Source organism: Apaloderma vittatum, unplaced genomic scaffold, assembly GCF_000703405.1.
Source record: "Apaloderma vittatum isolate BGI_N311 unplaced genomic scaffold, ASM70340v1 scaffold12553, whole genome shotgun sequence".
Classification (NCBI taxonomy): domain Eukaryota; kingdom Metazoa; phylum Chordata; class Aves; order Trogoniformes; family Trogonidae; genus Apaloderma; species Apaloderma vittatum.
In genome coordinates, this window is record NW_009706458.1 from 1 (window position 1) to 26,191 (window position 26,191).

The 26,191-nt window shown below is 41.6% G+C and overlaps 1 protein-coding gene across 1 annotated transcript in view; it reads left to right on the forward strand.

The window, feature by feature from the left end:
* Positions 1 to 3,181: 3,181 nt before the first annotated feature.
* The window catches only part of LOC104271203 (cytosolic phospholipase A2 epsilon-like), a 35,302-nt gene continuing 12,292 nt past the window's right edge, over positions 3,182 to 26,191 (forward strand). Inside the window, exons 1-13 of the mRNA XM_009865807.1 lie at positions 3,182 to 3,208; positions 3,543 to 3,632; positions 5,015 to 5,100; positions 10,839 to 10,903; positions 19,745 to 19,881; positions 20,686 to 20,814; positions 21,448 to 21,488; positions 22,074 to 22,116; positions 22,510 to 22,573; positions 23,505 to 23,674; positions 23,791 to 23,883; positions 24,648 to 24,685; positions 25,932 to 26,067. Coding sequence (XP_009864109.1) covers positions 3,182 to 3,208; positions 3,543 to 3,632; positions 5,015 to 5,100; positions 10,839 to 10,903; positions 19,745 to 19,881; positions 20,686 to 20,814; positions 21,448 to 21,488; positions 22,074 to 22,116; positions 22,510 to 22,573; positions 23,505 to 23,674; positions 23,791 to 23,883; positions 24,648 to 24,685; positions 25,932 to 26,067 — 1,119 coding nt within the window. The remainder of the gene's footprint in view (positions 3,209 to 3,542; positions 3,633 to 5,014; positions 5,101 to 10,838; positions 10,904 to 19,744; positions 19,882 to 20,685; positions 20,815 to 21,447; positions 21,489 to 22,073; positions 22,117 to 22,509; positions 22,574 to 23,504; positions 23,675 to 23,790; positions 23,884 to 24,647; positions 24,686 to 25,931; positions 26,068 to 26,191) is intronic.

The following is a 26,191-nucleotide window of genomic DNA, read 5'->3' on the forward strand; positions in this document are numbered from 1 at the left end:
AGAGGCCGGCCCAGCCCTAACCCATGACAGCAGTCTGGGGTTTCGTGGAAAAACTCAACTTCGTATTTCTTCCTTAATATCCTTGGGCATGAGCTACCACTGCACGGCCTGTGCTTTATGAACAACCATCCCAAGACACCCTGTCCCATTCATGATGAAGGGGTCCTGCAAGAAAGATGAGGAGAGACTATTTACGAGGTCATGTAGAGATAGAAAGAGGGACAATGGTTTTAAACTAGACGAGGGCAGATTTATATTAGACATTAGGAAGAAGTTCTTTACTATGAGGGTGATGAGACCCTGGCACAGGTTGCCCAGGGAGATCATGCAGGCCCCATCCCTGGAGACATTCAAGGTCAGGCTGGATGGGGCTCTGAGCAACCTGATCTGTAAGGATGTCCCTGCTCACTGCAGGGGGGTTGGACTAGATGGCCTTTGGAAATCCCTTCCAACCCAACGCATTCTATAATCACTGGGGCCATAGGTGATCCCAGACTGGAATATGGAAGGAACCATGTACTGGTATTTTCAGCATTGGATTTTGCATTCTCTGACACGCAGGTTATAGCAACTGCCTTCTTTGTTATTTGAAAGAATCCATGAGAGGATTTTTCATTTACATGCTAATAGAGCTTTTCCCCAAAGGTGTTTTGCAGCTTCATATCTCAACAGGGTGAATCACCTGTTAAGAACACAACCAAGTTCCTCAATGTCATGTTTCCTCAGCATTACTTGGAAACAAGCAATTAAAGAGGATATACAGATTACTCAGAGTGGGATTCACCTCACCTACCTGCAGTCATTCAGAAGTTGTCAAGTATGACATTGACATTTATGCTTCTCCAGAATAATCCAATACAGAGGGGCTTAGTCACTACCTGCAGGTGCCACGCTTTCTTTCCCTCCATTCAGTACACAGGGAACGAGTAACTTCTAGACGACTTACGTGAGACCAGGCCTATCCTAAGTGTGTGACTTGTGAAAAGACCAGGTTTCCCTCGAATAGTGCTTCATAGCAAAACGCAATTTTAACTTTGAACTCATGTAGGAAATTCAATACCAGCTTTGAGTCAAAGGTACCTTTGGCTGCCTTTGAAGAACAGGTATTTCGTATCAGGAAGGAAGGGTTAGCTGTTAGGCAACGAGCAACTCTTAGTCACCTTCCTTAGGGATGCTGGAGGCTTCTTCCCCCACCTCATTTCCCTCTGTCTTAAAACCAAAGGTGTGATAAGATGCGTGTAAAGGAAAACCAGCTCTTATGCAGAAACCACACACCCATTAGTTTCTATACATGGCAGAAACCAGACCTGGAGCTGATAATTTTGTGGGGCACAATTACAAAGAAATTGCAGCTAACGTTCTCAATCCTCTTGCAGCAGTGCACCTCTTCTAGATGCTTCGATCAAGGATACAGACAGGCTGTAGCAGAAGAAATGGAAAATATATATGCTTTTGTGTACACAGTTACTTTTCTTTAAAATGTTTCTGGTCACCATTTTTACAGAAACAAAAAAAAGAGCAGATTCTAATTAATTTTTTTCACTGGATTGCAAGTGCTGATACTAAGCAAAGCATCAGCCAAAGCATGGGAGTGTCTTGAGACTATCCTTTGCTGTTGTAGTTTATCTAATTCTGATTTTAACTGAGCACTGCTTGTTCCATCAAATGTTTCAATACAATGAAGGCAAGAATGGAAGTTCACAGTAATGAGCTTTCCTTTCACGACGTAATAAAATAGGTGTTCTTATTTAATTTTTAAAAGCCCAACAAAACCAAACAGAAAATGTAGGCATAAAATCAAACCCAAGAAATGAAACTGCTGGTGGGGTGATCAAACTGTCTTAACTTGCTCTCCTTGTACCACCAGCTTTTCCTATTGATTCGGGGTAAGAAAAGTATGCAATGAGACAGCTAGAAGTGACTAGGTTTATGTCTAGTTTCTGTCAGTCAAGGTCCATGTACAACAGTCATTGCCACAGTCAGGGAGGCTGTGACTTCATATTTATGCAGGTCTCTACTTGGAAGCATCCTGCTTTGTCATCCTATTAATCTCAAGTCCTTTCACAAGCACTACTTTTAATCATTTGGGAGGACTTTCAATACAAATGTATGCGTGCTTAGTAATGCTTGCACAACAGATTAGAAAATTTAATCACTGAGCTTCCTAGAGGTGTGCTGAACACACACAGATCCTCAATAGATTAAAACCCATATAAAAAATGTACAGGATCAATCCATTAAATTCCAGTAATCTGCTAGTGATGCCCAGCTGGCTGGTGATTTGAATAAAGCTGCTCAGAAGCATGAGTTATTTTTTTTGCATTGGAAAATGACAGTTCTGAACCGGGAAGAGAAAAAATTAAAATCTCCTACAATATGAAATTATTTTAGTTTGTTGAAAAGTTTGTACTTTTTCGAGGTGAAACACTGGAATCTCATTTCAGTTTGTTCAGGTTCATACTGTTTCAAATGTGAAGCCCAGAAATAAGTAAAACAGTTCAAATGCAAAAGTGATACATTGTGGTTTAGGGAGCACAGAGACATTGCTTTTCAAATTTCTCCTTTGTTCCACTTTTTTTCTGAAGTAGCACACTACAATAAAAATAAAGATGTATGCACAGATCATGGTGCAATAGGCAAAAATAGTCCTTCATAAGAATTCTTAATATCTTCATACATAAATTTCTATTTTCTAATGATCATCCCCGTCTGTTTTCATTTTGTTTTTTATTGAGGAGGCAGCAGTGAATGAAATTCAGGGTCTTTGCAGGGAGGCAATAAGTGTTCTCTTATTCTCACCACTTTTAGATTATCACTGCGAGGTTACCTCTCACAGATGATCTCTGTCAGATGATCTCGATCAGGTAATCACTGTGATTACGCTTCCGTGAGCCCCCAGGTGGGAACCATTTGGTCTCTCAGCATCCTCGGCTCAGGCACAAATCCGAACGCTCACACCTTACAACAGACATGCTCTTTGGACAAGTAACGTGGGTGGTAAATTTTCCTGTTTCAGAAATCACGAAGGGGTGGAGCTCTGACTCAATGTAATAAAACACCTGTTCAGCAACTTCTGACACTCTTCAAGACCGTACATTTGCTTCAGGAGGCACTGGCAGCTCTGGAGCCTCATACTCAGGTGCTATCTGGAGCACCTGCTTTTAATGTAGCAGCGATCTCCATGGCATCAACCTCCACCTTCTCCCAGGTAAGTAGAAGACAGAACAACCCTGGCAAGGGTCTCCAAGTATTTAATTCAGATTTGTCCCCAGACTATAAACAGGTCAAGTCTGCTGTTACCTGTAGGACATAAATCTCTGAGAAAACAAGAGTGCCCTTTCTTGTCTATTTGTAGCTAAAAAAACCTGGAGTCAATATCTTTCCATATGGCACAGAAACAGCTGCCGCTTTCCTGGCACGTTGGTTTTATCCACCACAAACAATGAGGAGGTGGGAAGTGCCTGTTCCACATTGATGAGTTGAAAGAAGTTGGAAAAAATGGCCTTTGTTCTCCTTTTCACCTCTTGTTCTCCCTCCCTCAGCGGTATTCAAGCAGCAAATCAAGCCCCTTGGAAAACGAAGAAAGAAAATGGATGAAGCACTGCGTAGACCCAAGTGACGTTGATGTTAAGGTACAAACTTCAGAAAACTATGAGTTGGTGGGACTAAACCAATATTTTTTTTTTGAGACGGCTAGGACCTTTTTGTTTTCCAAATGTGGTTATTAAAGATTGACATGCTTCTTTAGAAATAGGAAAATTTCGTAAAAGAAAACTTTCTTTAGGTAGAACATCTGCATTTCATAATATTTTTTATTGTATTCCTTTATCTATTTACGCAATGTGTGTTATTCCCATAGTTTTATTCCTTAGGGAAAATGTTTTTAATTTACTGTTAAAATGGGACTGACTTTGGCCTTCTTCCAATGCTATCTGTTTCTATGAGCTTTAATGGAGTTTTAGCCTAGTGTGAATGGAGAACGTTGCTGGTGCTGGAAAGTCAGAGCATGGTTATTGGTGATCTTTTTGGTTTTGGTCATTAATGCTAGTTTTCAGAACAAATGCCCACTTTGATCACTGTACAACTCATCACAACAAAACAACTCTAGTAACCTTTGCAGGGCTTGTGACGAAGATACATCAAACATGTACCAGCTCTATCAGCAATGACTTTTTTGGTTCTGCTTTCGGGTAGCTTGCAGCTGACTATACCTTGTGTTGAGCTGCCTCAAGGTAAAACCAGGGGCTCCAAATGAAAAGCTGACTTTGGATGATATGTTTAATAGCATTGGATTCAAGTGTCTGCAGACATTAAATTTCTTGTTTGTTCAACAAGGCTTGCAAATCAATAGAAAACTACAAACGGCATTTTGCTTATGTATGTCACAACCTTATCAAATTGATTGATCAGACTGATCCCTTGTTAGCTCTTTGTTAGTAGATCCCTTCTGGCAGCTCCTACAGATGGAAATCAGTGTACAGAGAAGGGCAGCAAACTATCAGTAGGGTGTGAAACTTGATGTACATGGCAAAGTAGCCTAACCAATGGGACATTTAGGTGTTCATAATTTTCTTTCTGTGTATGTATGGGTGCTAAAGCTCAATGAGGGAACACAAAAAAGCAACTGTTTGGGAGTGCGATGACACAATCTCTTTAGCGTTTTTGTAATGATTTACTGTATCTATACTGAAGTTGTGTTTTGGTTTAGAATATCTGTAACTAAAGGCATCCAACCCTTCTTTACCACTAAGGCAGTTACATGTTTATAAAGATCCAGCACATGTATCTGAATGTACATAAACTAATGTACAAAATATTCCTGTGGCCATAAACCCCTGCATACAGGGGCTATAGGACCCTTTCCACAGCTTTAATTTGTTGTTTTTGTGAGAATTTCTCCTTACAGACTGAACATCTGAAAATTCTGTTTGCTAATCACAGCTCTTTAATGACCAAGACACTATTCAGATGCTATTTGCCTCCTGGCTTCTGAATATGTCTTCTTTGTAATAAGGCAAGGCAGAAAACTGGCATTAAAGGCATAGACTTGTGCAAGCTAATTTCTGCCTTACTGGTATTGGATTTCCCAGGCAGCTTTCGGTAATTCCCTTGATTTTTTGCAAGCCATAGCTTGCCGTCTGCAACAAGAGGATAACCATTAGCAGAGAGGTGTTATGAAGGATAACAAGCTTACGAATGCCGGAACAAGTAAATGGGTGCCGATACTCAATATCTGCCCAAGTACTTGGTTCAGCTGGAGAAGACTTTCTGTAGCTGTGTGATAAACTCAACAGTTACTGGATTGAGTTTAGAAAAACATGCCCAGAGGCTACGCATGGAATTGAGCTGAATATGCACTGATAAATTTTCAGGAAAATGTAACAACCTTGTGAAACCTGCTTCATGTTTTAAAATGGATAGGAGCGTCAAGAGAGCACATCCTTAGCTGCTTCAGGTTGAGAGTTTGCCTTCTAGTGCCTTACACATGAGCACAGGAAAGATGAGACATATTAGAGGAACATTGTAAATAGTTGTAAGTAGTATAGCCCATAATTATAGTAAATCCAGAAAATTTACCACTGGGTATTTTCTGTTAATGCAGTCTTATATAGAATAATTCATTATTTCCAAAAATAAAAAGAGCCAATGGTGTTCTCCTTGGCAAATTATCAGCTTAAAAAAAAATAGTTGTTGGCTCATTACATGTCAATGCACTGAAAACCTATGTACAGTAATGCAAAGAGCAAGAAACTAGGAAAGATAATCTCAGCTCAAGATTAGTAATAATGACGCAGAGCAGGGAGGCTTAACAATGATTTCTGTTGGACACAGAATCAGAAACCAGAGAAGAACTAACACAATTGTAGTCAGGCTTTGATTTATACATGTGGCGCACATAAAGGGCCGTGCATTGCTGGACTGTTTGCTGCCAAACTAGAAAAAGTTGTGACATTACCAAGTGTCCTGTCACCCCGCCCTCTGAAAAAAAGGATCTATGGTTCAAGCATGTCATTTAAGGTTACCTTCTGCAGGGATAACAACGAGCTTGTAAGGATGGCTGCTCAGCCTGGCCATCCCTCTGTCACTGCAGAGATAAGTTCAGAGGTTCAGGGTGTGCAGATCTATCTTTGTTAAAGGAGACTGCAAGAGGGTTTGCTCATCTGTGTACCGTGGATCCTCACTTTTTTTTAGTAATACTTTATTATAGGTGTTGGGAATTGCTCCTGGCTTAATATAGAATGCAAATCTTGTGCTGAAAATCCCTGGTTATGATAATTAGTTACTCCTGGATAGTTGATTACCTTAGAAACATCCTGAACTAACCAGTCTTTTTTAATGTGACAAATGATAATCACCAGCCGCAACACCTTTGCTTTTTAGTTTGTTAGCGTTGTTTAATGCATTATTGCAACGAAATTGTGACTAGAGGGAAAAACCCACTTAGTTTCATGGCTTCCATTGCTGGCACCAGGGACTTGAGGGTCAGTTGTAAGAAGTTACTTCACTCTTTGAATTTTCTGGAGTAGTTTTCATGTCTGCCATTGGGCTGTCAGAAAAGTATTATATGAAGTAATTTTTCATTAACTGCCTTCTCTAAAAAGGATGTTTTCTTTCATGCAGGAGATTTGCTTTATATTTAATAGTTCACAGTGGTTAGCAGTGAGAATTGGTATCTCAAATTATGATGATGATCACTGACTATTGTTCCTCCTTTGATGACCTAAGGAGGGGATCAAATGTTTTCTAGAATAAGTTAGTTTATTCTGAAGGACTTTGATTTTAGGAACATGGCCACCTGTTATATTGAGAGAAAGCGAGAGGGGTTCAGAGTACAGACTGGTCCTGAGTGCTGTGAAAACTCTTTGCCAACAGGTAAAAATGTTGAGAATGTGGACGTAAAACTAGCATTTTCATTATTCCTTCAAATTTAAAGTAACTGTTGGTCTTGGGGACAGGCTAATACCAGAAGGGCTGTTGCTAATTAACCATGCTGACCCAGGGAGTGAGGCTCAGGCTCAGGGAAGCCCAGCCAGGACTTCACGGGCTACATGCTCTCTGCCTCCAAAGACTGAATGCATCTCTGACATTCATGTCATTAACTCTTTCCTCTGCTCCTCATTCACTGAGTTTCTTTTTTCCATTCTCTCTTGTGGTCTTTGTTCCATGACTGAATGCTAGGTGTGTGCTGGCTGACACAGCCAGCATCTTGCTGTCCCACAGGACTTGTGTTTCTCTTACATAGCCCCTACTTGGAGCTCTCCTCCTGGAAGAGAGAAATAATCCTTGCTTCTCACTCAATCAAATTTCTATTCTGCGTGTTATGCGTGATTGGATACTCTGCCTTATTGTTCCCTTAGCAAGCTCTTCAAATTTAAATAAACTCTTGCTCTTTCCACCAAGATGTCTTCCTTGGTTCCACAAAAACATTAGAAAAAACTTTTTCACTGTGAGGGTGCCAGAGCCCAGGCACAGGCTGCCCAGGGAGGTTGTGGAGTCTCCTTCTCTGGATATATCGAACACCCGCCTGGATGCGTTCCTGTGTGACCTACTTGTAGGGAATCCTGCTCTGGCAGGGGGGTTGGACTGGCTGATCTTTTGAGGTCCTTTCCAACCCCTAACATTCTGTGATTCCTTTGACACCAAATTTCCCTATCCACTTCCGCACCATGATTCCACGTGAAATTAGGTGTTTGAACCCTTGCGTAACCTTTGACACCATCTAGTCTGTGCAGTATCTTAGTGTTATTTGTGAGAACACTAGGTATGTTCTATTGGTTTGTTGAGGTTTTTTCCCTTTATAGTACAGCCCTCCCTTACTCTAAAGTTTCTTCTCTCTTTGTCTCCATTTGCATGCAAGGTGTGAGGTTCTTGTGGTGCATTCTTCACTAACCTCTACTCCAGCCTGTTGCAATGGCGCTCAGGACCAAGCCTGGTGTAAACACATCTTCGCAGAACCTGTGCATGTTTCTATTTCTGTTGTTCTACTTCTTAGAAACCCATGGCAGTTCATACATGTCTCTGACAATCTTTGAAAACACGTGTTCCAAAACATTGGCTCAAGTATCGTTAGAGAAGGTTAAGAGAGCACCAACACCAAATGAAATTCCTTTAGCTTGGTCCTTTATTCCTCCTGAATTTGTCTGAAATTTTTATGCATTTCTCTAATTGGAGTGCTATTTTTGAGAAAAGTACAGAAACAAATGGACAAACCCAATGAGTATTTGCTCTTTAAGGGCAAAGTAAGTTGAGGTAAGATCACACAGGATTATTCCTTGCTGAGGTCTAACAATAATGCTTGAAGCAATAGTGGGGAGCCAGCTGAGCTCAGATTCTGATCACACTGAGATCTTACCTCCTATGTTTAGAACAAGCAGCCTTATAAAACATCCTGTGCCCTACATATGACTTTAAGCACTGGAAATATTAATTTCATATTTAGTTTTGGAATACTCCTACCCAGAAGCCAAGATCTTCTACTCCTAGCCTGATAAAGACAACGCATTTGTTCAGCACTTAATAGTCCTCTTGCTGTTTTGGGTGTGCTGCTGCTGCACCTCACAGCAAAAATTATTAGCATTTTAACTAGGCAACTTTACCAAAAATGTTCAGAGGTTACGATTCTTAGTTATAAGCTTGAGCTCACGGGCAAATCTTTATGGCCCTTCTAGGCACTGTTTAACTTTTATTTAATATGCTTTTAAATTACCCAGCATTTTCTCAAAAATTCTTGCCCTCTCATTGGATAACTTCTTAGCTTGAGAATGACTGCAATTTTTTGCCAATTCCTTTTATGACCTTCATGTCTTTCATCCTCATAGAGCTGGATGATTTGGGACATTAAGATAGATGTCTGTCATGATGATTCCCCCATGGTCCAATGCCGCACACGCTTCAGTTGATGTACTGTCTTGTCTCGCTACTTTCTTATATTTTGACCTTCTTAGAACTCTTTGGCTTTTGTGACAGTAGCAACACCTATGAATGTGCTTTCTCTTATTTCACTCGAAAGTTTCTCCCTGTTATTTTAATTGAAGTTTATCTGAAAATAGATAACATCTCATTATTTCATCACCTTCCACCAGCACTCCTGACTTTTCACTTCAGATAATCTTTTCAAACTTTTGGTCGTTAGCTTTCACAACAGCTTCTTACTTTGGCTGCCTTTTTTTTGTGTGCGTGTTGTTCTTTCATGAGGTTGACCTTACTAAGAATTACTGATCTATTTGCCTTCTTCCATTATCTCAACTCCTCCTTGAGCTCTTCCTGAATGTCAGTGACTGTCCTCAAGCTTCCACCTCACTGAAGCAAACACTTATTCTGTGACTCTGACATATACTGTGCCTTCAGTATTATTTGGCTGAATATCTTTCTGCAAATCTACAAGTGTCATAATAATCAGTTTGGTCATTTTATAAATTCTACAGACCCTTGTTTTTAGAACTGCAAACTAACAGTTTCCTATTCCCAAATCTACCTAACTTTAAAATCTTGGGTTTATTGATGCTTTACTTAAGTCCTTAAAAAAACCATTATCACTCCACAACCTGACTCTCTCAAGGTCACTTCTTATGTATTTATATATATGTCCTACTACTTGTATCTTCCCCTCTTATTGGAGATAGCCAGCTAGGAATCTGCCGACAACATCTCTGTACGCAGTCAGCCCTCACAGTTTGACAGACTTTGAGAGAACCTTTTCTCTCCTGTGCTCTGGCATTCACTGCAGTCTTACTGTGTTGCCCCAACTATCTAATGAGACTTTTCCTGATTATATTCACACATCAGTTTGGGGTTTATTACCCAATATAATCTGAAATTTCTCAAATTCCTCCTTTTTTCCTGCTTCTGTCTCTAAAAGATGGTATGTGTAGCCATCCTCAGTGCTGATTCATCCTTTTCATTCAGTCTGTAGTGTACAACCATGGTGTCACTCTCCTTTCTATAAAGTCCAGCTATTTTGACAAATTTCCCACAGCTGCTCTCACAGTCAAGGAACCCAAACAGCCATCTCTAATGCAGCCATAGGAAGCTTTGCCCGTTTTCTGCATCTTTCTGCTGATACTCTTGTTGCCTTGCCTGCTGCTGCTGGACATGATGGACGTGTTCTCTGAAGAGGTAAAATCCCTGAAGTGCATGTGATTGGCACAATTTTTACAGACCCAGCTGGTCAGGCTTGGCATCTTCAACAAGAAATTGGAGCTAGCTTTCTTTGAGACCAACTGTAGTAAAAACTATGTATTTTGTGCTGCTACTCCACATATGTCAATCAGATAACCACACTTGGTAAGGAGAACTCCTGTTGCCACGAAGCAAGCCAGGAGTGTTTGTCCAAAGCCACGTATTGACCCAGTGGCCTGAGACATTTGCTAAGGTGCTAATACTAATTTTTAGACACCTCTCCATCGTGGAAATGATTCTTTTTAAAAACGAGGGAGAAAATCTAAAAAGGTCCGTCTTCTTTTTCAATCAAAATTGGAGCATTTCCTATTCGTGATTCGCTGAATTTTGTGTTGCCATGTTGGATGCTGATGGCCACATGTAGGATTGAATGTAGCTGGCCAAATGAACTTTCTCAGCTTATTTACCTCCAGTCTCCACTTTCTTACTCACTCTCTTCTCCCGCTCTTTCTGTCCGTGTGCTTAGGTGACTGCAGACTTCAGGGGCTGATGAAGTTCGTGGAGAAAGTGTGTTTTGTTGCCTCTTGCATTTTTGCTGTGATGCCAGCTGGAAGAGATGGTTTCAGCAGAACCTGTGTTCCTGTCAGTGTTTGGTTGTCGTTACGACAAATACACGTATCCCAAACTTTAAAGCGCATCTCCTTTGTTATTTTTTTCAGATCACCTTATTCCCTGCTCACTGTAAGAATCATAAAGCTGAGAAACGCTCATCAGGCAGATTTTTGTAAGTACCAGATTTTCTTACTGACATTACACAGTTCTAAAATTATTGGCTCGGTCCCTGCTTGTGCTAGCCACAAATGCAAAGCACAGAAATCATACCAGCTAAGAAATGACAGTCCAAGCCAATACCTATTTACAATTTCAGAGGGGTTGTTTGATGTCTGGGTGTTTGTTTTTTAAGAATTCAGGATCAGGTCAATGGATATTGACTAAAACTTTAAGACTTTCAGTCAGCAAAGCACAGACAAGTTGGCTATTTCAGTAGTGCAAAAATATCCTAATACAAGTTTTAATCCTCAGATGTTAATATCCCATGTCTGTAACAAATACATAGAATACAGGGCTGAAATCTTTACATGTCAGCCGCTGTTAATGCTTACCTGTAAAGTGTTCTGAAAATATGTGGTATTTGGCCAGCCCTTACCTGGTGCTCCACTTCCACAGAGGTTTTTCTCTGGAGAATTTTCTCCTGACATTCCTACATGTGCCTCATGAACTTGGCAGGTCAGTAATAACTATAGTTTTGCATATCCTTTTGTCATAATGTTCTCTTTTTGCTGTGCATTTTCATTGCTTTTTGGGAGATTGTGCTGAATTTCACTAACCCCACCGCCCTTCTGCTCACCAACATTTCACATGACATGTTGCCTCACTCCTCTGTCTTCCTACTTTTTAATATTTTTAGTACATCTAGTGGATCCATCAGAGTGAAAAGTCATTTATAGTTGCTGTTTGTGCAGACCAACAGTCAATTATTTAGCTATGGTACTCCAATATGTGGTGCTTTCAGTGAAGGAAATGGCTGTACGTTGCACATCAGGGAGTCTCGGATTGTCTTGATACGCTCCGCAAGGCTAGAAACTCAGATGATATCTGTGATAGGCACAACTTTTTCAAAGAAATAGGATGAAACGTCCCACTCTGCCAATAAACTAGCCACTCCAGATTATTTTGGCCTGGAAACCCTAACAGGTTTTGCTTCTGAAGACTACTTTGGACTAGACTCCTCGGTAGCAGACAGGCAGCTCTAAAGTTCTATCTTTCTGTGAGGCAATAAGTCACCAGACAGACTTTGATGAAGCCTAAGGATATGGCAGGATTCCTTGTATTCTCCAAGTGAGCACCACTTGTCTTCCACTGGATAATTCAGAGACAGCACCATTTTCACTGCCAGTTGTTTTTATCTTCATCTTCTGGGGGAACAGTACTCTATAAAGAAAATTTCTCACCACCTCTTTGTATTCCACTCACTCTGGTATTTCAAGAACGGATGTCACCGTTGTCTACTTTTTCCAACCAAATGGAAGTGTTTGGTTCACGTGTCCTGTAACACTGGATTGCAGAGAACAGAAGAAATATCATAGGATAGCAAAGAAGGTCAAAGTTAAGTTCTATTATTTTTCACAGCTATGAAACACTGCACCTATTTTCAAGACCTCACCTTCATTCCTTTGGAGTGCTGATCTAATTTCTTTTAGTATCACTTTTGCTCTAAAGTGGAAGTTGAATGACAAGATAAGAACCATGATTCACCAGCTTATGCAACAGGGGTTGCACAAAGTAAAATGATTCTGCATTCTCAGAAAATAGTGAAGCTATTATGACCTTGTCCTCCATCCTGAGGAGAGTGGAGTTTCAGAAGTAGTATTGCGTAATGAGACGCGGGCATTTAGAAAATTCCCGTTATTGCCAAGACGTGTATCTCTGGAGTAGGGATCAAGACACCTAGGTTCGGTTTTTAGCTCTGCCAACAGGCTTGTTGTATGAGTTTAGGCAAGTCATCCAAACATGCTGTGCCTCTGTTGCTCTGTCTACAAAATACGGATAACAGAATATCTACTACACATTTTCTCTCTATTGTCTATTTAATTATGTACTCCTTTTGAAAGGGATTATCAATATGTATAGAGGGATCCTAATTTAAAACACCAGGTAAGTCCTAGAAACAGTGAGAAGTATCTTCAGATTCTTCTATTAATTACCAGTAAACAAGATTTGGGGATGAACAGGTGTCGTTCTCTCCTTTCTGTTGGTAATTTTCTGTGACTTCAGGCCTGTTTCTTAATGTCATAACATAATGAAGCACTGCAGACTAGCATGCTGTTGAAGAAGGAAGATAAATATTAAATAGCTCTTTATTGACTGGACAGCAGTCAGAGACGCTCAGAGAAGCTGGAGTCTCCCAGGAAAAACAGTGTGATACTATGTGGTCTAAATACGTCGATACAATACAAAAAGATATCTTGTAATTTTTAAGTGCTTGACTTGCTTTGGTACTGCCTTCTAGCTTAATGGTTTGTTTTCAGCATTTGAGAGTATTTGAAATATCGGAAGACTAAAATAGCTACACATCCTAATGCACGCTGATGAGAAACTGATATTTACCTAGCCTGGCCTCAGCAATACGATGTTTTCCTATGGAAAAGTAATTATAAACAGGTGATGACTGTGAGATTTCAGTGGAAGACTGACAGTTTTTCTGATAATATATTTTAGATTTCCCTAGATTTTCATCTTCCAAATATCAAACCCAGGAACAAGCTGCCTTTCCAACTAAGTGCAACAGTTTCTATGACTTTGCTTTTCCGCTTGCCTGCTGCCTTCTTATCTTCCTAAGCACATGCAGTTGTCTGCTTGCTTGAGTTTCTGATCACCTCCATTTGGCTAGAACATACTCCATTTTCCTGATTTTTCTCTCAGTTTGTCACAAATGCAGTCACAGCAGGTGCTCTGGCTACTAGAGTTTTCATATTTTTCCTTGAATTACCTGCCAAATCCTGGCTTCAGGGAATGCTACTTTCCATACACTTCCACTGACATTCCTCACTGCTGTGTGCACCCAGTTTGATCCTGGGTATTTTTTCACATATGCAGCTCAAGATCCGTGGGATGCATGTTTCACAAGCCCGGGATGGAGTCCCAGCTTATCTTGAAATCTGATGTTACACCTCTGCCTGTAGAGAACGCATGTGGTGGAACTTGGCAATGGGTGCATCTGTTTTCACACACAGAAAAACATTAAAGCAGGAAGAAAGCACCCGCTCCTCCTCAATGGATCAATTAACCCCTTTCATATACTCGCTGTCAGTTGCTCCACCACTTTTGTGGGCTCTTCTTTACTTGGGTAACATTCAACATTTCCTTCATACGTCACACAACTAGTTTCTGTCTTGCTATGCAAATGCTCTTGATGTTCCTGAGCTAATTAGTTTTCACTGTATTCATAGCTGACCTCTATGTTGTTTTGTAATCAGACTCACACACACATTTCTGGCCCTCCTTGGTCTCCCTGTGAGCATTAGAAAGGGTGGGTGGGATCACTTACCCTCATCCTGCTCTCTGGTGATGAACCAGGCTCCAAAGAACATGCAGTTGGGCTTGGGAGGTGCTGGGTATGCTGGGAAGGAAGCAATTCTGGTGAAGTTCATGGGACTTTTGTTGTCTGGCACCTGCTTTGCAGTGGTATTCCCCTCCTTGGTCCCAGACTGCATACAGCCTCAGGTAAACAAACGACTTTTTTGATCATTGGTGTATTCGCTTGTTCCTCCTTAGCTGGGGGTTGGTGCCAGAGGCTGTCACAAAAGCTTCCATTTCCTGACTCTATTTAATGGTGTGACTTCTCCTACAGAATTCCCCATGCGTAGGAGGAGTAATTGGCCAGGAGGAGGTGGCAGGGGAAGCAGTGTACGTATTGGTTCCTCTCCTTGCTGGTAACACCCCTTCCCGTGACTGTTTCCCAAAAGAGTGAGAAAGGAACCGGGCAATGGGAGAGGAGGACCATGGTGGCACAGGCTCTCCAGTACCTTCTGGCTGCCCTCCTTAAACAAATGCGTTATTAGGTGGCCAGAGAGAGCTGCACCAAGCTCCCAGCCTGGCCCACCTTCACCATTGTTAGTGTTTATGTGCTGTTTTCTGGCAGCGTGTTGGGGCTCATTAGCATAGCAGGAATTAAGAGAAGGGGTGTCAAGTTTGGCTTGACATATTCACCCTCACTGGTGCTGGTGTTTGCAACCCTGTGGAGCGCAGAGGTGAATTTGATTTGTGTGTCCTGGTAAGAAATTACTTGGAGCGAGCTTCAGGCCAACAGATGATTGCTTCTTGGAGACAAAACCTTCTCTGCTGGGTGTTGTCCCACCAGTTCGAGAGGCTATGGGTAGGGAGATCGCTGTAACACAGCTAGCAGAGCTGGGGTAGGACAAGGTGAAATCTTGGCAGGGAGTGTTGGTGTTGAAATGTGATTGTGCTGATCAGGTCTATTTTCTGACTGTAGAAATCAGATGCATGTGGAATCTGTCTCAGCTGTGAAAGGAAACCTGATGGTCCTAGCTGGGAGGCCAGAAAAAATCACGACACTTCCTTTAGCCTTACTTTTGGTTTTGGATCTTCCTTTTGTTTTTCATCTTTGGATGAAGAGAGACCGTGCATATTTATACAAAAAAGAGCTCGGGGCCTTTCTCCTATCCCAGCTTATGAAATTATTTTCTGGAAGCTCTTCTTTTATCCATTTGGAAGAAATGAGTCAGTTCAGGGGTGATACATTTGGAGTGTTTGTAAACCAGAGTGGTTCTCCAGAGACATCAGGGGTTATTTTTGCTAAGCAAGCAGACCAAGGAGAATAGACCTAGTGCAGGTGATATTGACAGTCCTGCCCCAAGAACGCACAGAAGGTAGAGGTGACCCTGGATGTGAAAGCTTCACTCTGTGACTGCAGCGGGTACTGCACCCACTGAGTGTGCTCTGGGGAGCAAATCCTTCTTTTCTCTTCAACTTCAATGGCTGGATAGGGTTGAGGATTCATTCACGTGGGACTATGTGCATCACTGATAAAGCACAGTAGGTCTATGAGCATTTGTTATTTCCACAAACAAACTACGGAGAGTAATATTAAGCTTACAGATGAGTGTTGCATCTGGGTACTTTAGAGGACAGTGTCCAGTTCAAATCAGCTCTTGGACAGGCAACAGTTGGAGGTAACGTCTTAGGTTTTTTTTATATCACGTTATGCTGGTTTGGGAAAATTCTCCTGGGAATCATGTTCAATGAAATGGAGAAAGGGGGGCATCTCTTCTTCTTTCGGGTGAACTGTAGTAAACTAGGATTCAAGGGGAACCTGTCTATGCAGGTAGAGATGAATTCACCAGGGGAAAACTGTTTCTTCCTTTTGGTGTTATGAAACACAATGATAGGACAGATGGGATTTTATAGTTTACATTCATTGCCCTTATGAGAGCACTTTTTCTTATATGCTTTTGTTTTTACTGCTGTAATTTTCTTCTTATTTACAATGGAGTTGAATGATCTTAGCATGTGATGGTTCATTTCAGGAACATAGCACAGGACTGTACTCACACAGGGCAGCAAACAGCTGGCTGCAGTTCTGAACTTTTAGGTTAATTCCTGAATTTTTAGCTTGAAGACAGAGATGAAATAGCCAAACATACCATCAACACACAAACTCAACTGAATCTGGGAAAGGATATCAGGGTCACTTAGTGTTGGCTTCCAAAGAGACTGAGAGTTCAGATGTCTCAGCATCCATATGGGGTGACATTATGTCATCAGGGAATGGAGTTGCAACACGTGCATTGAAGTAAGTGCCTGACTCGGCATGAAATTGCTAACGATGCCCAGCTATTGCACGAAAACTAGAGCATGAAGAAAACATTAACGTTTTTGTTGTTGTTGTTTTAGCTTCCAGGTAGCAATGAATAAACTGGAAACTTTTCAGCTGCTCTTTTGTGCACTTTTATCAAGGATAAGAGGGAGTAAAAAAAACCCTGATTAGTCATTTCAGCTGCTTCCATGTAACGAGGGTATCATAGCATTCATAGAATTCAGCACACATCCAACTATCCTGTTATTTTTGATTTGTCCCACTGCTTGCCTCACAGCTTAGCCTGGCTTCAAGCGAACTGCCACTTCTACATAAATACATAAGCTCAGTTAGTGCAGCAACATGGGGAATAGCTGATGCTGTCTGTACAACTCAAGGAAAATACAGAAAATCACAGGAACTTTAGAGGAAACTACAACCCTCTCCATCAAGTAGGGACTGTAGATGAATTGTGGCAAACAAACATACAGTAGAGTCCCCTTTCTCCACCTGAAGAAGACCTGCTTTGTTCTAGTGGTTTCATCTCACCTCATATTCAAGGTCAAATTTGCACTGAGTAGTTACTAACAATTATATATAATTTGTCTGTGACCAACTAGTCTTGATATTGCAGAATTGCACAGAGTGGCCAAGGTGTGGAGGCACCTCTGGGGATCGTCTAGTCCACCCACTGCTCAAAGCAGGGTCAGCTACAGCAGGTTGTTCACAGCCGTGTCCAGTTGGGTTTTGAACATCTCCAGGGACAGAGACTTCACAACCTCTCTGGGCAACCTGTGCCAGTGTTTGAGCACCCTCGTGGTAAAAAAGCTTATGCTTAAGTGGAATTTCCTGTGTTCTAAATTGTGTCCATTACCTCTTACCTTTCACTGGGCACCACTGACAAGAGTCTGACTTCTTTATTTCCCTCTCCCCTGTCCCCAGCCAGGTGTTTACATACATCGATAAAATCCCCCTGAGATTTCTTGGGTCCAGACTGAAGAGTCCCAGCCCCTTCAGCCTCTCCCCATATGACAGATGCTCCAGTCACCCCATCTTCTTTGTGGAGTTTTGCTAGGGTCACTCCGGTATGTCCTTATTTCTCTTGTACTGGGGAACTCAGAGATATGGCCTTACCAGTGCCAGGTAGAAGGATCACCCTCCACCTGCTGGCAATGTTCATCCTGACGCGGCTCAGAAGGCTGTTGGCTTTGTTTGCCACAAGGGCATGTTGCTGGCTCATGTTCAACCTGATGTCCACCAAAATGCACAGGTCCTTCTCGGCAGAGCTGCCTTCCAGCCAGCCAGCCCTTAGCCTGCCCTGTTGCACAGGGTTTATTTCTCCTCATGCACATGCTTTTCATTATCACGAGGCTCGTGTCGACCCAGTTGTCCAGCCTGTCCAGGTCCTTCTAAATGGCAGTGCAGCCACCTCATGTGTCAACCCTCCTCCTGGTTTTGTACCACCTGCCAACTTGTGGATGGTGTGTTCTGTTCCATCACCCACATTGTTAATAAAGATGTTAAACCCAGTATCAGCCCCTGGGGTTCACCGCTAGTGACTGGCCTACAGCTGGACTTTGTGCTGCTGGTCACAACCCTTTGAGTCTGCCAGTTTTTAATCCACCTCCCTGTCCCTTTATCTGGCCTGTACAGTTTGACAAAGAATTGTCAATAGCTTATTGTAAGTAAATATTTATGAAATCAACACCCGTATGAAAACTAAGTGACGTTTGGTTCTTGGCTTTTGTACAGTGCACTCCTGAGAACCTCTGTGGGTTAGAGCTGGCGATACTTCTTACCAGGATAAGTACATCACAGCTCCTCAGGTTGTCAGACAGCACCGTGAGGGGAGATGTTTCGGTTATCAGATAGATCACTGATCACAGCTGTCCCCCACATTGCAAATTGAATGTGACACTGGTAATTTCCAAAGTCGTTGTGTTATCCTGCCACTTTGATAATGTAAAAATCTAAGATGCTGCAATGTTGCCTGTGGAAATAATTTAAAAGATGTACAGGTAACCTACATCCTGCATGAGGGAAAACTCCAGGCAACGTCAAGAAATTCCTGAGATTCAGTGCGAAGAGTTATCTGGGAATTCCCACGCCTGACACGGATCGTCCTCAGAGGATGTCCCAACCACAGGGTCTCTGGGTCTCAGGCAATACCTAATATTTAGGCAAAATATCCCACAGCAACATACCTGATATCCTGAGCGAGGACGCCAGGACAAACTCTCTTTTAACCTTGAGGAACTGACTCGAGACCTGTGTCATGCTTACAGATAGTAAGTGTTCTTCCCTGCTCACCAGGTAGTTACCTCTATTGACTTCCACGGGACTAGCCTATGCCCCTTCTACTCCTTTCTCACCAAAGCCTGTGTTCAACACAACAGGATGGATCAACCCTTCCAGTTGCCTCTTGAAAAGTTCCTGTCCCAGGTCTGATAATCAATTTGGTGTTTGCTTGTTTCGTGATCTAAGGGAGATGATTGCTTAGAGTAAGTGCAGGTTCACTCCCTTTATCCACAAGATCCAAATCCTTTCTGCCGCTTCTTTTTTCTCAGAAAGAGATGTGGAATAGGAAATAACTTCCAGATCTTTCAGGATAAGCAAACACCAGGAAAAAGCTCCAGCTACCTACTGACCTGATGAAGCAACTGTACTGCTGCTAGGCCTCTCCCTTCCTACCCCACCTAAGGAGACAATGCTCTAGGTAGCTGGAATAATTAATTTTCCATGGTGAAGTACTAATAACCAGGTATGGCAGACGTTTATTATCTGAATCAGACTCAAGCCTGATTCTTTTAAGACTTCTCACAAGTGAATTGCCACAGAGGCAATTTATGCCCAACCCCTCTCAGGATCTGAGGCTCACTCTCTGCTGCACTTGCAGCAGTTTCTCCTGCTAAGTTTGCAGAGAGCTGAAACAAGGTTGAAAATTAGCAATGTGAGGCTCCTGGCTATCTATATTGTTCCATCCACTTGTTCGGAGTGTATTCTTTTTTTTTTAAGTGTGTAGGATTGTGCACTGTTATCTGAATGCAGTGTTTATTAAAAATATTGTTGCAATGAACGACAAATTAATTTTATCTAGCTACGTGATCTTTTTATGTCACTAGTTTGGTTGATATATATCGGAAAGAACTGGTCACCCCTCATCCCTGTTCAAGCTACAGACGATTTCAATGCCTCCCCTTCTTGTGTCGTGCTTCCACTGCTAGACATTTTCTGCCTATGTTTCTGTAGTAAGCCAGTCCGATTGCTACGTGAGGCTATGGTTGCCAACTGCTTCAGATGAAAAATTCCACACCAAAACCATCAAAAACTGCAGAAACCCTGTGTGGAATGAAACTTTCTACTTCCGGATACAGAGGCAAGTCAAGGTACACAAACAGAAACTCTTCCTCATCTCTAAGCAGCTTCTTTCAGTTTAGCCCAAAGCAGGATGTCACGTATTCTAACGCCTTCCTGAGTTTACTTAAAATTCCCCTAGCACACCTGACCCAAAGAAATTTGAGTTTTTGCTGGAATCCACTTCTGTCCTAGCATAGTTATTATTTATTTATCTATCAGTAATGTGAGTGTGACATCCTTGGGGAGGGCTGGTGGGACCAATGACAGAGTAGTAACACAGGGAAAATATGAAACGAAAATATAAACCAACACTGTAACAGAAGGCCACATCTTTCCCTGAGAGGACAAAAAATAATGGAATATTAATGCTGGGAAGCTGTTAAATTCTAGTATGATTAAGAACTTTATTAATTTTGCTGGTGATAATTACACTACATTCAAGCACCCATAAGCACGTGGTTGAAAGTGGGAAGCCCAAGGGCACAGTGATTGATATGAAGTTGATATGTTGATATGAAGTGACCTCTATTGCCCCTTTTGATAAGAGTTCTGGCTATCCATATTTCTTCCTAAAAGATCATATTTTTGGTGCATTTTATACTTAGAAGTTTAAAAGGTGACCCAAGAGAAATTTCAGTTCAGCCTTAATTGACAAGACTAGAAGCTGTTTCTTATAAAGCAGGTTACACTTATTTTTCTTAGTACTCTTTGTGATGCTTTGTTATCAGTCCTTGTCTAGAAGTAAAGCAGGCGCTGAATCTGGAAGAGTTGCAGAATGTCATACTTCCCGAGTACATGCTAACGAATTGGACATTTTTCATTTCTTTTCCCAGAATGTTCTGGAAATTACTGTTTCTGATGATGACATCGTTCATGATGATGACCATGCAATTGTGCTTTTTGACGTAGCTAAAATCCCCCTGGGGGAAAGCGTGTTGATGGCATTCCCACTAAATGAGCAGGTAAGAGCTGTCACTTCTAGCGCACCCTGATGCCTATTCTCCATCTGACTAAAGGGGTGTGCTGTCCCTTCTATTTTTTACCACGAGGACCAGCTTGGTGGCAAAAAATGTAAAAAAAAAAAATCACTAAAATTGCAGAAATTGCAGACCAGTGTCAAAATAGATGCCTTCTCAAATTCCTGTCGGTGTTCTCTGGCACAGAACGTGGCCAAATTCCCGAGGAGAGGCAATTTTAGGGAAGTTTCACACTATTAATAAGCCGGCAGCAAATGACAGAGTTTATCTAATCTTCACAAAGATTATAAAAAGTAAAAGAATGCCAGGACAGGAAAATGGCCTGTTTCCACAATATTTTACTAAATGCTAAGTCTTAGCATATTGTGTTCAGCACATGGAAGCTAGCAGGGAAGAAAATGTGAAAAATACAGGTTTCCTAGGGAGACTTGCAAGCACCAAACACCCTCTGTTCTGCTAGTACAACTAAGATCTTCTGTTCCTTGGGGAAGAAAAAGCTATCTCTGTCCTTTAACATCGACAATAAAAGGAAATTGCTTGTGAAAATGAAGGTCGCTTTGCAAACCTCTGTGTGTGCTAATTAAGACTGCTTCATTTTATTTTTTTATTTCTTTTCAGAGGAGGGAGGAGCTGGAAGTTGAGTTTGTGCTAGAAAGCATGTGAGTAAAACCCCATTATAATGGGAGCAGCAGCTTAAGAGTCATGCATCAGTGCAGGGAAGCCTTCTGTATGCCCAGCATCATCTCAATAGCCAGATTCAGCCTTTTCCCAGACTTAATGTGTGCATCAGCAAATCACTGTGAGAAAGGAAAATGTTACAATGCTGAGAATGAGTTCAGAATTTCTGATTCTGCAACTTTCTCTTAAAATTGATATATTACTTCCACGGTTCACAGCTGGTTTTCTGGGTCTGGTAAATTCCACAGCAGTAAGTCCTATCAATTTTCTGGAGAGCAGAAAATTCTCTGAGCAGCTCATGACTGAGGAGAACGTTGCTACCAAATCTATGAGATCCTTGTGCTGTTAAACCTCTTACAAGCATTTTCCAGGTGCCTTATTGCCATCAAATCATTTCTGCTAAATAGCTATGCGGCATCTAGTGAAAAGGAAGCATGCTTCTGCAAATAGGAAGGAAGAAATGGGGAGGGAGGTGGTGAGTCAGAGAGAGAAAAATCTGTGCTGTTCAGGACAGTATCCAGATTATATTATTTATAAAATACCTATTATTTGTTCTTATTTTCTAGCCGGGATCCTCCTGAAACCATCATCACAAATGGGGCGATAGCGGTAAAATTTTATTTGTTTTGTTCTCTGGTGTTCTGTCCCACATCGTTACTTAGCTTAACTGACTATGGTGGAAGTGAGGGAAACATTGCAAGTCTTCGTTCTTTAGTGATACTTTTTAAGAGCTTCATCTCTGACAAGGCCAGCATGATCTTAGAGGAGCTTTTGGACTGCTGTCGTTTTTCCTTGTTTTGTCTGCATCCGTGGAAAATTGCAATATGCTCAGCATAGCACCATCTTCCCACACGGCGAGGAAGTTAATTCTCACTTTCACTGGGTCTGGCAGAAATTTCCAACACAGTTGGCCCTCACATTCAAGCAATGACCCTTCCCAGCAGTGATGGTGAGATGGCTGGATGGGTCATCTAATTCTCTGTCCCATCATGTCTATTCTAGTGTCGTGAAGTTGCATGCTTGGAAGTTCACTTGGACAGCAAGATGAAAAAGAAGCATTTTTCAGGTAAGCTTATCAGTTTTTTAAACTGTATATTATACTCTTTAACAATGCCTGTAAATTGCATCATCCAACTATTAAGGCTTTAATTGACCACATCTAAGGCAACTTATCAAAACTTTGCAGTAGGGAACACCACCAGTTCTGCAGCAGGTGTACATTCAGGGTTCTGACTTCGTGGGAAGCCTTGTGCCAGAATAGAAACAACATCAGATGCTTGTACAGAAGGTATCTAAACCCCGAGCTGAGATCCTGAAAACCTCTGCTGTAGTACTGCTAAACCTTGTAGAAGCTTACTTCCTTAGGTGCAATAGTCCACGACCTCAACTTCCCTCAGGATCTCTGACAGCTGGACTCCTGCATACGCACAGAAACACCTCATTTTTTGCAGGGCTTAGCTGCTCAGCAGCTGGCTCCTGCCTGACCCTGATCAAGATCCAGAATCTAGAAGTTCCTCTGCTCACATCCCCTGAGGGGCTGGATCTGGTAGGCAATCTCAGAGCATGCGTAACACACACCAGCAGGATTAGCTGATCTCTTCATATAAATAGGGTCATCTGCTGTGGACTCGGATCTTATTTTAGCTGAGCTGAGAGCTTCTCTTGCTCATTATTTGGCCTAGGAGGAGGATGATTCACAATGCAGAGTAGCTGGTTGCATTCACTGTGTGACGATGCAACTGGAAGAGAAAAGCAGCAGTCTAAAATTCAGTGCTATTCACATCACGCTCCCATCCAGCTTCTCGCTCAGCCCATTATAAAGATGCACCTACCTGTAATGTTTGGGTCTTGGATCACTTTCAGAAGACAGCTTTCCAAAAACAAAGGAAGAGGAGAAGGGTTTTGTTCAAATCTACCTTTTCCTTCTTTATTTTTTTTTCTTTCTCTCTTTGCAATTAAAAGTAACTTTTAACGTGCGTTTTATCTCATTGTTTTAGAGAATGAGCTAACATTTACAGTGAGAGGATCCTTTGAAGAAACACAGACAGTTTCCTTGGGCTGTGACTCTCGCTCACGTCTCCCAGATCCCACCATCTTCCACTACGCCAAATACAAGCAACCCTCCTTGGACGTTGCACTCACAAAGAAGAGGAGGATTCCCACCTTTGTACGTTACCCTAGAGCGTTGTAGACCACTCAGACAGTCTGACTTTTATGTGTGAGCAGGCAGCAAGAGGAGAGCATTTCTATCTTAACCAAAAGATACTCCGTGCTCCTTTTCAGTGTGCTTGCTTGTCATGCGGAACAAGGAGGACAAGTGTCCCCCTGACTCTCCCGCTGAAGTCTCTCCCCTCCGAGCAAGAAGTAGTCGGCGAGGTAAGTGTCTCTGGTTATAAGGAATCCTCTGCAAGCTTTTAAAAATTGTTACTGGCTCCCAAGAGGCAGAAACCTCTCTTTATATAGAGGCAGTTGTTTCCTAACCTTCCTTGAACCTGGGTCGATGCATAATAAAGTTACTTATTTGGAGCAAAATAAAAGCGGGAAACCTAGGGGAGAAGGAAGAAGGAGGAAAATGTCCAAGCTGTTGCTCATGCTCTTTTTCATGCCCATGTCCTTGGCCAGGCTGGAGGTCACTGGATGTTCTGGGACAGAGGTGTGAGCTGAAGCCTGGCACGTTGCCGTGGAAGGCAAACCTGTGCCACCCTCGTGGGGTACTCAGCCTCTTTGGCTTTCCCTTGTATCTTGCATCGTTGTGTGAGGGACTTCAGTTTCAAAACCCCTGTTTAATGGTGGAGCCTTCCAGGGAGGTGAGGTGCAGCACTGCAGCTCCTCTGCTATTTATTTGTGTCACTAAGTACTACTAAGTACTACCAGCCCAAGCTACAACCTGAGTTTCCCAAGTGAGAGAAGATGAAGACTGTAAATGATAATACCAAAGTATTAATTTATTAAATCAGTGCACATCTCTGGGTACTAATGAAACATTGAGAGGAGAGTCTATCTCCCAGTCTCAGTTTGCTGAGGTTCAGACCTTTGTGGATGTAATGACGACCCAAAAGAGCTACGTCCCCTTCTGAGCGGGGAAAATGGACTGTTTTAAACAAAATAATCAGTGTTCATTTTACCTTTTTAATTTGCAGCACAGAAAATTTGACTTGCACTTCAAAGTGAAAAAATGGTAAGATACCTTATTTATCTTCTTTCTGTTTTTTTCCCCCTCAGTTCTTTGAATTTAAATAGTAGTCAAACAAGTTCCAACCCCTTTGTCACTGCCTCTGTCCTGAATGCTGGCTCATGCTTATTTCAGATTATAAAATAAAACGGACTCAGTACACAATACAGAGATTTTTAGTGGCTGTGAGTTTATGTAATGGGATTAGACATAGTCTGATAGAGTTAAGAAAAGGTTTTATAAAGATCACACCAATTTTCTATTAATATTTTTCTGCAATCAAAATTATGTGCCAAGAGCCACTGGAGACACTCTTTTATACCTCTACAAATTATTGCTAAATGTAGATTTTTTTTTTTTCAATAAAAGCAGCATTTCAAAACTAATTGAAAGAAACATTTCTGTTTCCCAAAGTCAGAAAAAAACCCTGAAGGATCCGAGTGCCTAGCCACCACTCTAAGATATAAAAAAAATTGAAATAACAAATGTACCCATATTTGGTTTTTAATGTCTATTCAAAGAGATAAATGCAAATTAACTTAATCAACTGATTTCTTATTTCTAAACTAAGGAAACACATTGTGTGCTTTGAGATATGGTTAAGGTCTTAGCAAAATTCAGAAGATTAATATGTTACACCATGTAAAATATTGTAAGGGAAGTTCTCTTCCCTTTCAAAAGCAAGTGCATCTTCTATCCTTCTGTTTATTTTCAGTAAATATGATGTGAGATATACGTCGTTTACAGCTGTCATTCAAAAACTTCTTCCTTACCACGCCTAAGAAAGATTTTCATAGCAGCTTCCAAACTGCAACTGTAGTGCTTATAAATATCCATCAATGACTATCAACACCCACACAAAAAAAACATCTCCAAACACGAAAGACCACAATCTCCATCCCCAATTCCCAGGTTATCAGTGGGAGTTTGTGCAGCTTTTAAAAGCCATTTTTAAAACCCTGCCCTCTGCAGGATTTTGGGATCATGTGTGAAAGGGAACCATTCTGTTACTTGCAGCTATATTTCATTTCAGATGTCTTCAACAAGGAGAAAAAAAAAAAAGATTAGAAACCCTCTCAGTCCAGAAGAGGACGTATTGTTTTTCTCCAGGAACAAGCCAGAACATTTCATCTCTTCCTGCTTTGCGTCATATATATTTCACACACACACATATATATATATGAAATAGAAGCAATTAAAACACTGACTTGTATTATAAACATAATGTGAGATACCTGATCCTCTGTTCTAGCCAGGAAGACCTAGATGTACGCCTGGGCTTTGACCTGTGTGCTCAGGAAAAGGATTTCATTCGCAAGAGGAAGAGGGTGGTTGCAGCCGCTCTGAAGGACGTTCTCCAGCTGGAGGAGGACTTGCAGGACGATGAGGTTTCTGAGACCTGATTATTCTCTGCTTTCTCCACAGCTGAGTGTCAAAATGTTGTAGCATTTGTGTTCAGTTCTCATTTCCCTGGAAAGCGTGTGAAGTTTCATGTGGATGCTAAGGGCTCCA